The 17,948-nt window shown below is 46.5% G+C and overlaps 3 protein-coding genes across 3 annotated transcripts; 1 reads left to right on the top strand and 2 right to left on the bottom strand.

Moving 5' to 3' along the window:
- Positions 1–2,520: 2,520 nt before the first annotated feature.
- On the bottom strand, positions 2,521–2,903 carry LOC120982690 (histone H2B type 2-F). Its single transcript, XM_040412946.1, has one exon. It carries the CDS (start codon positions 2,901–2,903, stop codon positions 2,523–2,525), a length of 381 nt encoding a protein of 126 aa, XP_040268880.1. The 3' UTR covers positions 2,521–2,522.
- Positions 2,904–4,354: 1,451 nt separating this feature from the next.
- On the top strand, positions 4,355–4,880 carry LOC120982702 (histone H3). Its single transcript, XM_040412959.1, has one exon. It carries the CDS (start codon positions 4,361–4,363, stop codon positions 4,769–4,771), a length of 411 nt encoding a protein of 136 aa, XP_040268893.1. The 5' UTR covers positions 4,355–4,360; the 3' UTR covers positions 4,772–4,880.
- A 1,412-nt stretch (positions 4,881–6,292) lies between these two features.
- Positions 6,293–6,970, bottom strand: LOC120982652 (histone H1A-like). The gene has a single exon (XM_040412910.1). It carries the CDS (start codon positions 6,968–6,970, stop codon positions 6,293–6,295), a length of 678 nt encoding a protein of 225 aa, XP_040268844.1.
- Positions 6,971–17,948: the final 10,978 nt, after the last annotated feature.

Below are 17,948 nucleotides of genomic sequence, written 5' to 3'. Positions count from 1 at the left end.
CAGCACCACTTCACCACCAATGACTGGGCCTCCATGCGAGACCTGTGTTCCTCGTTGCGCTGTTTCGAGTACTCCACCAACATGGCCAGTGCCGATAACGCCGTTCTCAGCGTTACTATCCCACTTCTATGTCTCCTTGAAAAAACGCTGCTGGCGATGATGGAAGAGGAGGTGGTACAGGAGGAGGAGGAGGAGGAAGAGGGATCATTTTATAGGGTTTCCGGCCAGTCATTCCCAAGTGGCTCCGAGGGTGGGTTCCTGCACCCACAAACCCAAGGTACACAATTGTCCAGCCAGGGCACAGTTCTGGAGGATGAGGAGGTGGAGGAGGAGGAGATGGAGGATGAGGATGAGGAGATGGAGGAGGAACCATGTTCACAGCAGGGTGGCACCCAGACCAGCTCATGGCCATCACTGGTGCGTGGCTGGGGGGATACAGAGGACACAGACGATACACCTCCCACAGAGGACAGCTTGTCGTTGCCTCTGGGCAGCCTGGCACACATGAGCGATTACATGCTGCAGTGTCTCCGCAACGACCGCCGAGTTGCCCACATTCTAACTTGTGCTGATTCCTGGGTGGCCGCGCTGCTGGATCCACGTTACACGGACAACGTACCGTCCTTAATTCCCTCACTGGAGCGTGATCGTAAGATGCGCGAGTACAAGCGCACGCTGGTAGACGCGCTGCTGGTGGCATTCATTGTCCCCATTGACTTCAATGGGGTTTGGGTTCGGGGTCAAGTTCGGGTCCCGAACTCGAACTTTTTTGTGAAGTTCGGCCGAACTCGAACATCCAGGTGTCCGCTCAACTCTATTTGTCACTAAACATTTTGGAAGGAAAGGCGAGTTCTCTCAGGGGTATCTGTGCCCCCCGCCGCACCGAGCACCCGCTCTGGCCGGGCAGGAAAGCATGTCCATGTAAAACTCGCCCAGTTGGGGCCACACATGAAGTTTGCATGCCCTGAAGTCCAGGAGATCTTGGATCATGGGTTACAGGGTGCAGTCCAAGTATGTCACCGCCTGCTGGTTCAGGTTCTGCTGGATGCCCTGCTGCTGGAGCTGGGTGGTTTCTTCAGAGGGCGGTTGAAGAAAGCTGCTCATTATAGACGGAAGTTGATGCATATGATGCTGGTGATGCTTCTATCCCCCCCCCCTCCCATCCCCCCACACACACAACAGCCCCCCCAGTAAGACCTTAATGAGAACCGCCTGGTAATATGGAGGCTGTACTATAGTGTGAAGGCTGAAATCTGTAGACTGTAATATCATGTGGAGGCTGTAATATCATGTGGAGACTGTTAATATGGAGGCTGTAATGTGGAGGCTGTAATATAATGTGGAGGCTATAATGTAATGTGAAGGCTATAATATGGAGGCTGTAATATCATGTGGAGACTGGTAATATGGAGGTTGTAATTTTATGTGGAGGCTGTAATATAATGTGGAGCCTGGTAGTATGGAGGCTGTAATAAAATGTGGAGCCTGGTAATATGGAGGCTGTAACATAATGTGGAGCCTGGTAATATGGAGGCTGTAATATAATGTGGAGGCTATAAAATAATATGAAGGCTATAATGTAATGTGGAGGCTGTAATATAATATGGAGGCTATAATGTGGAGCCTGGTAATATGGAGGCTGTAATATAATGTGGAGCCTGGTAATATGAAGGCTGTAATATAATGTGGAACCTGGTAATATGGAGGCTGTAATATAATGTGGAGCCTGGTAATATGAAGGCTGTAATATAATATGGAGGCCGGTAATGTAACATGGAGACTGTAATGTAGAGGCCGGTAATATGGAGGCTGTAATATAATGTGGAGGCTGGTAATGTAACATGGAGGCTGGTAATATTTAGGCTGTAATATAATGTGGAGGCTATAATGTAATGTAGAGGCTGTAATATGTTGTTGAGGTTGATAATATAATATGGAGGCTGTGATGTAATGTGGAGGCCATTAATATGGAGGCTGTAATATAATGTAGATGCTGTAAATATGGAGACTAATATAATGTTGAGGATGATAATATAGAGGCTGTGATGTAATGTGGAGCTGTGCTCGGAGACTGAGGGGTTAATCCGTCCCGCCAATGAGCGGCGCTGGTACAGGTCACATGACCGGCTCCACCTGTAATTCAGCAGCTCAACTATAGGCGGGAAATTCAAATGAGGGACGAGATGCTGAGCTCTCCCAGCCAATAGCAGAGCTCTGGACCCCGCAGCCGTTATGTGCCCGTAGGAGCCTCGTCCTCCTGTCCTGCACTGAGCGGCCGCACAGCCTCTCTCCAGGGAGCGCCACACTGAGGAGGATGATGGGAGTAGTGATCGGGCATGGAGGAGGAGGATGAGGGGAGCTTGTATTGTAACTTCCGATAGCGTTACCGCATCTCATCTAGCTGACAGGGAGGAAAACCGCAGCCATTGTGAGAACAACGGGGAGACCCGGGAGCAGCTCCGCTGGAGACAGGGTGGGGGCTCTGAGAAGAGCCTTTGGGTCCGGAGAGCGGGGGGCGGCGCTCACTTGGCGCTGGTGTACTTGGTGACGGCCTTGGTGCCCTCGGAGACGGCGTGCTTGGCCAGCTCTCCGGGCAGCAGCAGGCGCACGGCGGTCTGGATCTCCCGGGAGGTGATGGTGGAGCGCTTGTTGTAGTGAGCCAGGCGGGAGGCTTCCCCTGCGATGCGCTCGAAGATGTCGTTGACGAAGGAGTTCATGATGCCCATGGCCTTGGAGGAGATGCCGGTGTCGGGGTGGACCTGCTTCAGCACCTTGTAGACGTAGATGGCATAGCTCTCCTTCCTGCTCTTCCTCCGCTTCTTGCCGTCCTTCTTCTGGACCTTGGTGACGGCTTTCTTGGAGCCCTTCTTGGGCGCTGGGGCGGACTTGGCGGGATCGGGCATTCTGACTGAGGACAAAATCTCGTCTGTTCTCCTACTGCCACCGCGGCGGTATTTATAGACGGGCCATGCAAATGAGCTGCTGCTGACTGCGCGCCGATCTACTGGAGGAGAGGGTCACGTGGTGTCTCCACTGCTCCTAATTGGCAGCCTCACATCCATTCAGCTGAGCCGGGGGCGGAGCAAATAGAGGGGCGGGGCTCACATACATCCATTCAGCGGAGCAACAGGAGAGGCGTGGCTCACATCCATCTATTCAGCAGAGCCGGGGGCGGAGCAAATAGAGAGGCGGGGCTCACATCCATCCAGCTGAGCCGGGGGCGGAGCAACAGGAGAGGCGTGGCTCACATACATCTATTCAGCAGAGCCGGGGGGCGGAGCAGCAAGAAGGGAGGGGCTCACAATAATTCAGCTGAGCAGGAGGGCGGAGCAGCAGGAGGGGTGGTGCTCACAGCCATCCATTCTGCTAAATCGGGGGGCGGAGCAGCAGGAGGAGCGGAAATCACATCCATCCATTCAGACGAGCCGGGGGCGGAGCAGCAGGAGGGGCAGAGCTCACATCCATCTATTCAGCTGAGCCGGGGGCGGGGCTAGCATCTCTCTTCCGTCTATCAGGGCCTCGCTGCTCGGCTGATAACCGCCCCGCCCCTCACTGCGCCCCGCCCCCTGCTGGTAGTGATGCCGCCGCTGAGTGTACTGTGCCCGCAGGGAGGTCGTGCGCTCTATCCCTGGACACCAGCGCAGCGATGGAGCCGCTCTTCTCCGCACAGTGAATACGGGACTGTTCTCCCCTTCTCCGGTGGGGGGCGGGAGAAGGCGGCCACTGACGGGTTAATACTGAGCAGGCTATGGGGGCGGGGCTATAGAACTAGTACCATGGCTTTTGAAATTACTGTCCGGTAAGAAATCAGCGGCCGTGGACTAGCTCCGCCCTCGGCTCATCTGGATGGTGACTGGAGAAGGGGCGGAGCTATAGAACAAGTGCTTTACAGTGATTGGCTGATATCTGGCTTTTGAAATTCCCGCTCAATTACAGTCCGGTCAGAATTCAGCAGCCGTGGAGGAGCAGTCCATTACACACAGGGGCACTTGCCGCTCCTGACCTGCTGCGAGAACGGGCAGACATTGCTTCTGTAGAGGGTTCGTCCCCTGTGTGTAATGGACTGCTCCTCCACGGCCGCTGAACGGGAATTGAGCGGCAATTTCAAAAGCCAGAGATCAGCCAATCACTGTAACATACTTATTCTGTAGCTCCACCTCTTCTTCCGCTTGGGCTCCGCCTCTTGTGAACGATGATTGGTAACGGAAGTTTTGGCGGGCACATCATTGTACGAATAAACCAATAGGGATGTAGGGGTGTGGTTTACACGAGCCAATGAGGACGAGGCCGGGAGTATAAATGATCTGCACGGTCCGTTCCTCACCTCACTCTCTTGCTGTGTACAGATCTCTGCAGAGCCATGGCCAGAACCAAGCAGACAGCCCGTAAGTCCACCGGCGGGAAAGCTCCCCGCAAGCAGCTGGCCACTAAGGCCGCCAGGAAGAGCGCCCCCGCCACTGGCGGAGTCAAGAAGCCTCACCGCTACCGGCCCGGGACCGTCGCTCTCCGGGAGATCCGGCGCTACCAGAAGTCCACCGAGCTGCTCATCCGGAAGCTGCCCTTCCAGCGCCTGGTGAGAGAGATCGCCCAGGACTTCAAGACCGACCTTCGCTTCCAGAGCTCGGCCGTCATGGCCCTGCAGGAGGCCAGCGAGGCTTACCTGGTCGGGCTCTTCGAGGACACCAACCTCTGCGCCATCCACGCCAAGCGGGTCACCATCATGCCCAAGGATATCCAGCTGGCCCGCAGGATCCGAGGGGAGAGGGCTTAGATCTGCGCCCCGCACCCAACAAAGGCTCTTCTCAGAGCCACCACCTCCTCCAGAGACGAGCTCCACTCCGCCCTTCATCCTCCACCTCTGCTCACAGGAGGCGGGTTAACCCTTTCAGCGCTCTAATTGGTAAGAGCAGTTCCTTTATTCTAAAAGCACTCTCTGTATCTCCCCCCGTCTATCAGGGACTCGCTGAACGTGACCGATAACCGCCTCCATCCTCCCTGCCCCCCGCCATCTCCACTCAGCGCTGCTGGGGGCGGGGCTATAGGACAAGTGCTTTACAGTGATGTCTGCCCGGACTCCCTGCTCTTCCCTTCCGTCTCTTCGTCACAGACGTCCCCGCATTCTCCGCCATGTCCTGAGCTGGGGGCCCCGGGCTCCAATCCTATCCCCGCCCCCATAGCACCGGTGTATCCCCGAGTGCCCGGCTCTGTGGACCCATCCAGCCGCTCGTCCTTCACTACCTCCTCCTCCTCAAGTGTCCAATCACTACTCCCCCCCCCCCCCATCCTCAGTGTCCAATCACTACTCCCCCCATCCTCCTCAAGTGTCCAATGACTACTCCCCTCATCCTCCTCAAGTGTCCAATCACTACTCCCCCCATCCTTCTCTCTGGCCGATCACTACTCCCCCCATCCTTCTCTCTGGCCGATCACTACTCCCCTCATCCTCCTCAAGTGTCCAATCACTACTCCCCTCATCCTCCTCAAGTGTCCAATCACTACTCCCCCCATCCTTCTCTCTGGCCGATCACTACTCCCCCCTCCCATCCTCCTCACTGGCCGATCACTACTCCCCCCATCCTTCTCTCTGGCCGATCACTACTCCCCTCATCCTCCCGATCAGTGGTCTATAATGAGGGAATAATCCGCCTCGGACATGAGGCTTCCATGTATTCACACAATGCGGCAGCTCCGTCCTAGAGAAGGGGGGGGGGGGGCTCTGAGAAGAGCGGGGGGCGGAGCAGGAGGAGGGGCGGGGCTCACATACATCCATTCAGATGAGCCGGGGGCGGAGCTTCTCCACGGCTGCTGAATTCTTACCGGACGGTAATTGAGCGGGAATTTCAAAAGCCATGGTACTAGTTCTATAGCCCCGCCCCCATAGCCTGCTCAGTATTAACCCGTCAGTGGCCGCCTTCTCCCGCTCCCGCACCGGAGAAGGGGAGAACAGTCCCGTAGTCACTGTGCGGAGAAGAGCGGCTCCATCGCTGCGCTGATGTCCAGGGATAGAGCGCACGACCCCCCTGCAGGCACAGTACACTCAGCGGCGGCATCACTACCAGCAGGGAACGGGGCGCAGTGAGGGGCGGTTATCAGCAGAGCAGCGAGGCCCTGATAGACGGAAGAGAGCGGCGCTGACAGGGTTAACCCGCCCCCTATTCCTGCCCGCAGAGGAGCTGGAGCCCCCGCCCGCTGTGAGCGGAGAACGAGGGCAGAAGGGCGGAGTGGAGCTCGTCTGAGGAGGAGGTGGTGGCTCTGAGAAGAGCCTTTGGAGGAGAAGTGCGGGCGGCGCCGGTTACTTCTTGGCCGCGCTCTTCTTGGCTTTCGCCGCTTTCTTAGCCGGACTCTTGGCAGCCTTGGGTTTGGCCGCCTTCTTAGCCGGACTCTTGGCATCCTTGGGTTTGGCCGCCTTCTTAGCCGGACTCTTGGCCAGCTTCTTGGGGGCAGCCTTCGGCTTCTTGGCTGCTTTCTTGGCCGCGGCTGGTTTCTTAGCCTTTTTCGGGCTCTTGGCCGGAGCCTTCTTGGGCTTCTTCGGGGATTTAGCGGGTTTCTTGGCCGCAGTAGCTGCAGGTTTCTTGGCCGCCGCCGGCTTCTTCTTCTTGGCCGCCGCCTTGTCCTTGCTCTCCTGCTGCTTCTTGTTGAGCTTGAAGGAGCCGGAGGCGCCGCTGCCCTTCACCTGGGTGAGGGTCCCCTTGGTGACCAGAGCCCTGATGGCCACCTTGATGCGGCTATTGTTCTTCTCTACATCGCATCCTCCGGCAGCCAGAGCCTTCTTCAGGGCGGCCAGAGACACCCCGCTGCGCTCCTTGGAGGCGGACACGGCTGTGACCAGGAGCTCGGACACGCTGGGACCGGACGGCTTCTTGCTTTTCTTGGCGCCCCCTGCTGCCGCGGCGGATTTCCTCGGCTGCTTCTTGGACTTGGCGGCCGCTTCGGCGGGAGGAGCGGCGGCTGCTGGCGCGGTCTCTGCCATCGTGTGAGACGTGGGGAGAAAACACAAAGACTTCTCCTGGAGAAAACACTGAGGCCGGAGCCGGGGCCGCCTCTTATATGTGCAGCGCTGCGCAGTGATTGGCTGCCGAGCTCCGCCCTCCTGCGCGTCTATTGGCTGACACTGGACACAGGCCCCGCCTTCACCCCTCTCAGCCCGGCGGCAGCTCCGCTCTCCCCTTGTGCTTCCCTGCCCGGGAGAAGAGCCCTTTAGCGGCTAGAACCGGACAGGAGAGGCCGCCTTCTCCGCGCCTTCCTCCTCCCGGACATCCCCCCTCACCGTGTGTCGCCGTCTGTGGCGGAGGAGGCCGGAGCAGGCCCCGGGATCTCCGCCACAGTCCTCCCGCTCTGCCTGCCGTTCTGCACATCCGGCTGGATCCGGCCCGATGGCTCCGCTGCGGGGGCTCGTTCCCTCTCTTCCCGGCCCTCGTCCCCATCCCAGGGCTCTTTCCCACAAGGTGGGGCCGCAGGAAGCTGCTTGGACGCTGCGGGGAGGAGCTGGAGCCGCGGAGAGCCCGGGAGGGTAACACATGTGGCGGCCTCCGCTCCCTGCCGGCTCCAGTGCTCCGTGTCCCCGCACATTCCCCGCCGCAGTGATGCCGCCTCATGTGTGTACAGGGCTCTCAGGGGGCAGAGATGCGTCTTGTGGTCAGGGCTCCGCAGGTGACAGAGGACTTCTCTCCTGGGCTCCTGGCTGCAGCAGAGGGGGTGCCGGTACAATGGGGCAGAGTATGGCCCCGCCCCCCAGAAGTGTGGACCCCGCTTTACTGACCCCCGGAAACATTCTAGGGAGTAAGAAAAGTAGAGAAAACTGCCCCTATAATCCCCCTCATTGCACCTCCGTAATCTCAGTACAATACGGCAAAGTATAGTACAGTACAGTACAGTACAGTAAAGTATATTATAATACAGTATAGTATAGTGCAGTATATTATAGTACAGTATAGTACAGTATAGTATAGTTCAGCATAGTATATTATAGTTCAGCATAGTATATTATAGTACAGTATAGTTTAGCATATTATAGTATAGTACAGTATATTATAGTTCAGCATAGTATAGTACAGCACAGTATATTATAGTACAGTATAGTACAGTATATTATAGTATAGTACAGTATATTATAGTATAGCACAGTATATTATAGTTCAGCATAGTATAGTACAGTACAGCACAGTATAGTACAGCACAGTATATTATAGTACAGTATATTATAGTATAGTACAGTATATTATAGTATAGCACAGTATAGTACAGTATATTTTAGTTCAGCATAGTATAGTACAGTATATTATAGTTCAGTATAGTACAGTATAGCATAGTATAGTACAGCACAGTATATTATAGTACAGTATAGTATAGTTCAGTATAGTATAGTACAGTATATTATAGTATAGTACAGTATATTATAGTTCAACATAGTATAGTATAGTACAGCACAGCATAGTATAGCACAGTATAGTATAGTATAGTGCAGCATAGTATAGTACAGCACAGTATAGTATAGTACAGCACAGTACAGTATAGTACAGCATAGTATAGTACAGCACAGAATAGTATAGTACAGTATAGTATAGTACAGTATAGTACAGCACAGTATAGTACAGCACAGTATAGTACAGCACAGTATAGTACAGCACAGCATAGTATAGCACAGTATAGTACAGCACAGTATAGTACAGCACAGTATAGTACAGTACAGAATAGTACAGTATAGTACAGCACGGTATAGTACAGGACAGTATAGTACAGTATATTATAGCACAGTATAGTACAGTATATTATAGCACAGTATAGTACAGCAAAGTATAGTACAGCACAGTATAGTACAGTATATTATAGTATAGTACAGTATAGTACAGCACAGTATAGTACAGCACAGTATAGTACAGCACAGTATAGTATAGTACAGTACAGTATAGTACAGCACAGCATAGTACAGCACAGTATAGTATAGCACAGCATAGTATAGCACAGTATAGTATAGCACAGTATAGTACAGCACAGTATAGTACAGCACAGCATAGTACAGCACGGTATAGTACAGCACAGTATAGTACAGCACAGTATAGTACAGCACAGTATATTATAGTACAGCACAGTATAGTACAGTATATTATAGTACAGTATAGTACAGCACAGTATAGTACAGCACGGTATAGTACAGCACAGTATATTATAGTACAGCACAGTATAGTACAGTATATTATAGTACAGTATAGTACAGCACAGTATAGTACAGCACAGTATAGTACAGCACAGTATATTATAGTACAGCACAGTATAGTACAGTATATTATAGTACAGTATAGTACAGCACAGTATAGTACAGCACGGTATAGTACAGCACGGTATAGTACAGCACAGAATAGTATAGTGCAGCATAGTATAGTACAGCACAGTATAGTACAGTATAGTACAGCATAGTATAGTACAGTATAGCACAGCATAGTATAGTACAGCACAGTATAGTACAGCACAACATAGTATAGTACAGCACAGTATAGTACAGCACAGTATAGTACAGCACAGTATAGCACAGTATAGTACAGCATAGTATCGTACAGCACAGTACAGTACAGTACAGCACAGTATAGTTCAGTATAGTACAGCACAGTATAGTACAGCACAGCATAGTATAGTACAGCACAGTATAGTACAGCATAGTATAGTACAGCACAGTACAGTACAGTATAGTATAGTACAGTACAGTATAGTACAGCACAGTATAGTACAGTATCGTACAGCATAGTATAGTATGGTATAGTACAGCACAGTATAGTATAGTACAGTATAGTACAGCACAGTATAGTACAGCACAGCATAGTATAGTACAGCACAGTATAGTACAGTATAGCACAGTATAGTACAGTATAGTACAGCTCAGTATAGCACAGCACAGTATAGTACAGTATAGTATTGTGCAGCATAGTATAGTACAGTACAGTATAGTACAGTATAGTACAGCACAGTATAGTACAGCACAGTATAGTATAGCACAGCACAGTATAGTACAGCACAGCATAGTATAGTACAGTATAGTATAGTACAGCACAGTATAGTACAGCATAGTATAGTACAGCACAGTACAGTACAGCATAGTATAGTACAGAATAGTATTGTAGCGGATCTCCTAGCACCCCGACTGGGTACCTCCGTTGATGGATGCTCCTGGTGCTTCCCGGGGGCTCCACATAATAAATGGAATAGGACAGCACCACTTCCTGGAACACATAGTCCGTGGTATGGCGGCGCTGCTCGTGGCGTCAGCTCCCGGCCTCAGGGACCCCTCAAACGTAGAAAAAACTTCAGAAAAGTCGCGGCCCTCTTGTTCTTGAATCAAAGCTTAGCGTTTAATCACACTGAAAGGACACAGCAACGTCTGGACACCCAGGTCTTTCTCAGCTACATGTGGTTTACAAGTGAAGCTCAATACTTATATAGGTGTAACATTCAATCCGGATTGGTTGAGGGGTTGTCCCCCAGAAAGGTCACATCCCCCCCTTACATATTCACCCAATCGTGTTCTAAAGTGATAATAACATTCAGTAATAAAACTGCATAACCATCTCAGCTGTGTATATAAAATCGTTAATTTCTAACGATAATACTATAACGAGTACAGTATATTATAGTACAGTATAGTACAGCACAGTATAGTACAGTTTATTATAGTATAGTACAGCACAGTATAGTACAGTACAGTATATTATAGTATAGTACAGCATAGTATAGTATAGTACAGTATATTACAACACTGTACAGTATAGCACAGTTTATTATAGTAGAGTACAGTATATTATATTATAGTACAGTATTATACAGCATAGTACAGTATTATAGTACAGCACAGTATAGTACAGTATATTATAGTACAGCACAGTATAGTACAGCACAGTATAGTACAGCACAGTATAGTACAGTATAGTATAGTACAGTATATAATAGTACAGCACAGTATAGTACAGTATATAATAGTACAGCACAGTATAGTACAGCACAGTAAAGTACAGTATATTATAGTACAGCACAGTATAGTACAGTATATAATAGTACAGCACAGTATAGTACAGCATAGTATAGTACAGTATATTATAGTACAGCACAGCATAGTATAGTACAGCACAGTATAGTATAGTACAGCACAGTATAGTACAGCACAGTATAGTATAGTACAGCACAGTATAGTACAGCACAGTATAGTACAGCACAGTATAGTACAGCACAGTATAGTGCAGCATAGTATAGTACAGCACAGTATAGTACAGTATAGTACAGCACAGTATAGTACAGCACAGTATAGTGCAGCATAGTATAGTACAGCACAGTATAGTACAGTATAGTACAGCACAGTATAGTACAGTATAGTATAGTACAGCACAGCATAGTATAGTACAGCACAGTACAGTACAGCACAGTACAGCATAGTATAATACAGCACAGTACAGTATAGTATAGTACAGCACAGTATAGTACAGCACAGTATAGTACAGCACAGTATAGTACAGCACAGTATAGTACAGCACAGCACAGTACAGCATAGTATAGTACAGCACAGTATAGTACAGTATAGTATAGTACTATAGTACTATATATTACAACACTGTACAGTATAGCACAGTTTATTATAGTAGAGTACAGTATATTATATTATAGTACAGTATTATACAGCATAGTACAGTATTATAGTACAGCACAGTATAGTACAGTATATTATAGTACAGCACAGTATAGTACAGCACAGTATAGTACAGCACAGTATAGTACAGTATAGTATAGTACAGTATATAATAGTACAGCACAGTATAGTACAGTATATAATAGTACAGCACAGTATAGTACAGTATATTATAGTACAGCACAGTATAGTACAGTATATAATAGTACAGCACAGTATAGTACAGCATAGTATAGTACAGTATATTATAGTACAGCACAGCATAGTATAGTACAGCACAGTATAGTACAGCACAGTATAGTACAGCACAGTATAGTGCAGCATAGTATAGTACAGCACAGTATAGTACAGTATAGTACAGCACAGTATAGTACAGTATAGTATAGTACAGCACAGCATAGTATAGTACAGCACAGTACAGTACAGCACAGTACAGCATAGTATAGTACAGCACAGTACAGTATAGTATAGTACAGCACAGTATAGTACAGCACAGTATAGTACAGCACAGTACAGTACAGTACAGCACAGTACAGCATAGTATAGTACAGCACAGTATAGTACAGTATAGTATAGTACAGCACAGCATAGTATAGTGCAGTATAGTACAGCACAGTATATTATAGTACAGTATAGTACAGTACAGTATATTATAGTACAGCACAGTATATTATAGTATAAGACAGTATATTATAGTACAGTATAGTACAGCACAGTATAGTACAGCACAGTATAGTACAGCACAGTACAGTACAGCACAGTATAGTACAGTATAGTATAGTACAGCACAGCATAGTATAGTGCAGTATAGTACAGCACAGTATAGTACAGTATATTATAGTACAGTATAGTACAGTACAGTATATTATAGTACAGCACAGTATATTATAGTATAAGACAGTATATTATAGTACAGTATAGTACAGTACAGTACAGCACAGTACAGCACAGTATAGTACAGTATAGTACAGCACAGTATAGTACAGCATAGTATAGTACAGTATAGTACAGTACAGCACAGCATAGTACAGCACAGTATAGTACAGAATAGTATTGTAACGGATCTCCTAGCACCCCGACTGGGTACCTCCGTTGATGGATGCTCCTAGTGCTTCCCGAGGGCTCCACATAATAAATGGAATAGGACAGCACCACTTCCTGGAACACATAGTCCGTGGTATGGCGGCGCTGCTCGTGGCGTCAGCTCCCGACCTCAGGGACCCCTCAAACGTAGAAAAAACTTCAGAAAAGTCGCGGCCCTCTTGTTCTTGAATCAAAGCTTAGCGTTTAATCACACTGAAAGGATACAGCAACGTCTGGACACCCAGGTCTTTCTCAGCTACATGTGGTTTACAAGTGAAGCTCAATACTTATATAGGTGTAACATTCAATCCGGATTGGTTGAGGGGTTGTCCCCCAGAAAGGTCACATCCCCCCCCTTACATATTCACCCAATCGTGTTCTAAAGTGATAATAACATTCAGTAATAAAACAGCATAACCATCTCAGCTGTGTATATAAAACCGCTAATTTCTAACGATAATACTATAACGAGTACAGTATATTATAGTACAGTATAGTACAGCATAGTATAGTACAGTACAGTATATTATAGTATAGTACAGCATAGTATAGTATAGTACAGTATACTACAACACTGTACAGTATAGCACAGTTTATTATAGTAGAGTCCAGTATAGTACAGTATATTATATTATAGTACAGCATAGTACAGTATTATAGTACAGCACAGTATAGTACAGTATATTATAGTACAGCACAGTATAGTACAGCACAGTATAGTACAGCACAGTATAGTACAGTATATTATAGTACAGCACAGTATAGTACAGTATATAATAGTACAGCATAGTATAGTACAGCACAGTATAGTACAGTATATTATAGTACAGCACAGTATATTATAGTATAAGACAGTATATTATAGTACAGTATAGTACAGTACAGTACAGCACAGTACAGCACAGTATAGTACAGCATAGTACAGTATAGTACAGCACAGTATAGTACAGCATAGTATAGTACAGTATAGTACAGTACAGCACAGCATAGTACAGCACAGTATAGTACAGAATAGTATTGTAACGGGTCTCCTAGCACCCCGACTGGGTACCTCCGTTGATGGATGCTCCTAGTGCTTCCCGAGGGCTCCACATAATAAATGGAATAGGACAGCACCACTTCCTGGAACACATAGTCCGTGGTATGGCGGCGCTGCTCGTGGCGTCAGCTCCCGGCCTCAGGGACCCCTCAAACGTAGAAAAAACTTCAGAAAAGTCGCGGCCCTCTTGTTCATGAATCGAAGCTTAGCGTTTAATCACACTGAAAGGATACAGCAACGTCTGGACACCCAGGTCTTTCTCAGCTACATGTGGTTTACAAGTGAAGCTCAATACTTATATAGGTGTAACATTCAATCCGGATTGGTTGAGGGGTTGTCCCCCAGAAAGGTCACATCCCCCCCCTTACATATTCACCCAATCGTGTTCTAAAGTGATAATAACATTCAGTAATAAAACTGCATAACCATCTCAGCTGTGTATATAAAACCGCTAATTTCTAACGATAATACTATAACGAGTACAGTATATTATAGTACAGTATAGTACAGCATAGTATAGTACAGTACAGTATATTATAGTATAGTACAGCATAGTATAGTATAGTACAGTATACTACAACACTGTACAGTATAGCACAGTTTATTATAGTAGAGTCCAGTATAGTACAGTATATTATATTATAGTACAGCATAGTACAGTATTATAGTACAGCACAGTATAGTACAGTATATTATAGTACAGCACAGTATAGTACAGCACAGTATAGTACAGCACAGTATAGTACAGTATATTATAGTACAGCACAGTATAGTACAGTATATAATAGTACAGCACAGTATAGTACAGCACAGTATAGTACAGTATATTATAGTACAGCACAGTATAGTACAGTATATAATAGTACAGCACAGTATAGTACAGTATAGTACAGCACAGTATAGTACAGTATATAATAGTACAGCACAGTATAGTACAGTATAGTACAGCACAGTATAGTACAGTATAGTATAGTACAGCACAGCATAGTATAGTGCAGTATAGTACAGTACAGCACAGCATGGTATAGTGCAGTATAGTATAGTACAGCACAGTACAGTACAGCATAGTATAGTACAGCACAGTATAGTACAGCACAGCATAGTATAGTACAGTATAGTATAGTACAGCACAGTATAGTACAGCACAGCATAGTATAGTACAGCACAGTATAGTACAGCACAGCATAGTATAGTACAGCACAGTATAGTACAGTATATTATAGTACAGTATAGTATAGTGCAGCACTGTATAGTACAGCACAGTATAGTACAGTATAGTATAGTACAGCACAGTATATTATAGTATAGGACAGTATATTATAGTACAGTATAGTACAGCACAGTATAGTATAGTATAGTATAGTATAGTACAGCACAGCATAGTATAGTACAGCACAGTATAGTACAGTATAGTACAGCACAGCATAGTATAGTACAGTATATTATAGTACAGTATATTATAGCATAGTATAGTACAGTATCGTATAGTACAGCACAGTATAGTACAGCATAGTATAGTACAGCACAGTACAGTACAGCATAGTATAGTACAGAATAGTATTGTAACGGATCTCCTAGCACCCCGACCGGGTACCTCCATTGATGGATGCTCCTAGTGCTTCCCGAGGGCTCCACATAATAAATGGAATAGGACAGCACCACTTCCTGGAACACATAGTCCGTGGTATGGCGGCGCTGCTCGTGGCGTCAGCTCCCGGCCTCAGGGACCCCTCAAACGTAGAAAAAACTTCAGAAAAGTCGCGGCCCTCTTGTTCTTGAATCAAAGCTTAGCGTTTAATCACACTGAAAGGATACAGCAACGTCTGGACACCCAGGTCTTTCTCAGCTACATGTGGTTTACAAGTGAAGCTCAATACTTATATAGGTGTAACATTCAATCCGGATTGGTTGAGGGGTTGTCCCCCAGAAAGGTCACATCTCCCCCCCTTACATATTCACCCAATCGTGTTCTAAAGTGATAATAACATTCAGTAATAAAACAGCATAACCATCTCAGCTGTGTATATAAAACCGCTAATTTCTAACGATAATACTATAACGAGTACATTATATTATAGTACAGTATAGTACAGCATAGTATAGTACAGTACAGTATATTATAGTATAGTACAGTTTATTATAGTAGAGTCCAGTATAGTACAGTATATTATATTATAGTACAGTATAGTACAGCATAGTATAGTACAGTACAGTATATTATAGTATAGCACAGTTTATTATAGTAGAGTCCAGTATAGTACAGTATATTATATTATAGTACAGTATTATACAGCATAGTACAGTATTATAGTACAGCACAGTATAGTACAGTATATTATAGTACAGCACAGTATAGTACAGCACAGTATAGTACAGCACAGTATAGTACAGCACAGTATAGTACAGTATATAATAGTACAGCACAGTATAGTACAGCACAGTATAGTACAGTATATTATAGTACAGCACAGTATAGTACAGTATATAATAGTACAGCACAGTATAGTACAGTATAGTACAGCACAGTATAGTACAGTATAGTATAGTACAGCACAGCATAGTATAGTGCAGTATAGTACAGTACAGCACAGTACAGTACAGCATAGTATAGTACAGCACAGCATAGTACAGCACAGCATAGTATAGTGCAGTATAGTACAGCACAGTATAGTACAGTATATTATAGTACAGTATAGTACAGTACAGTATATTATAGTACAGCACAGTATATTATAGTATAGGACAGTATATTATAGTACAGTATAGTACAGCACAGTATAGTATAGTATAGTACATCACAGCATAGTATAGTACAGCACAGTATAGTACAGCACAGTATAGTACAGTATAGTACAGCACAGCATAGTATAGTACAGTATATTATAGTACAGTATATTATAGCACAGCATAGTATAGTACAGTATCGTATAGTACAGCACAGTATAGTACAGCATAGTATAGTACAGCACAGTACAGTACAGCATAGTATAGTACAGAATAGTATTGTAACGGATCTCCTAGCACCCCGACCGGGTACCTCCGTTGATGTATGCTCCTAGTGCTTCCCGAGGGCTCCACATAATAAATGGAATAGGACAGCACCACTTCCTGGAACACATAGTCCGTGGTATGGCGGCGCTGCTCGTGGCGTCAGCTCCCGGCCTCAGGGACCCCTCAAACGTAGAAAAAACTTCAGAAAAGTTGCGTCCCTCTTGTTCTTGAATCAAAGCTTATCGTTTAATCAGACTGAAAGGATACAGCAACGTCTGGACACCCAGGTCTTTCTCAGCTACATGTGGTTTACAAGTGAAGCTCAATACTTATATAGGTGTAACATTCAATCCGGATTGGTTGAGGGGTTGTCCCCCAGAAAGGTCACATCTCCCCCCCTTACATATTCACCCAATCGTGTTCTAAAGTGATAATAACATTCAGTAATAAAACTGCATAACCATCTCAGCTGTGTATATAAAACCGCTAATTTCTAACGATAATTTGTTTTCCCTTAGTCCTAACCAGTGGCACAGATGGGGTATTCTGCCCCTGTGGACTGGTTAGGACAGCTGGAAGTTTTAATGAAATAATAAAAAACTGACATATACACGCCCTCCCTGCCCCCAATAAAGAGGGGAGTGACCCTCCGGACATCGTGTAATTACAAGTAGACAAAAATAACCACAATTACTAAAAAGTGGGGGGGGGGGGAATTTCTGTGCCACTGTTAGGACTAAGGGAAAACAAATTATCGTTAGAAATGAACTATTCCCTTACGTCCTAACTAGGGATGAGCGAACCCGAACTGACACGGACCCGAACATTTTCGTAAAAGTTCGGGTTCGGTGTTCGGCGCTTTCTTGGTGCTTTTTGAAAGGTTGCACAGCAGCCAATCAACAAGCGTCATCCTACTTGCCCCAAGAGGCCATCACAGCCATGACTACTATTGGCATGGCTGTGATTGGCCAGTGCAGCATGTGACCCAGCCTCTATATAAGCTTGGGTCACGTAGCGCCGCCCGTCACTCTGCTCTGATCAGTGTAGGGATAGGATGCAGCTGCTGCTGTTAGGGCGAGATTAGGCAGGGATTTACTTACTGAAGTAATCGATATACAGCTGTGTATCATACAACCTCTGCTATTCAATTGCTCACTGTTTTTCGGCTGC

This window comes from Bufo bufo (assembly GCF_905171765.1).
Source record: "Bufo bufo chromosome 1 unlocalized genomic scaffold, aBufBuf1.1 SUPER_1_unloc_1, whole genome shotgun sequence".
Taxonomy (NCBI): Eukaryota; Metazoa; Chordata; class Amphibia; order Anura; family Bufonidae; genus Bufo; species Bufo bufo.
Note: the sequence above shows the minus strand (reverse complement) of the source record. Positions and strands in the feature narration are given on the sequence as shown.

Excerpts from the sequence above, each read along its gene's own strand:
- LOC120982652 (XM_040412910.1), bottom strand. The coding sequence starts at position 6,970 with ATGGCAGAGACCGCGCCAGCAGCCGCCGCTCCTCCCGCCGAAGCGGCC.
- LOC120982702 (XM_040412959.1), top strand. The coding sequence starts at position 4,361 with ATGGCCAGAACCAAGCAGACAGCCCGTAAGTCCACCGGCGGGAAAGCT.
- LOC120982690 (XM_040412946.1), bottom strand. The coding sequence starts at position 2,903 with ATGCCCGATCCCGCCAAGTCCGCCCCAGCGCCCAAGAAGGGCTCCAAG.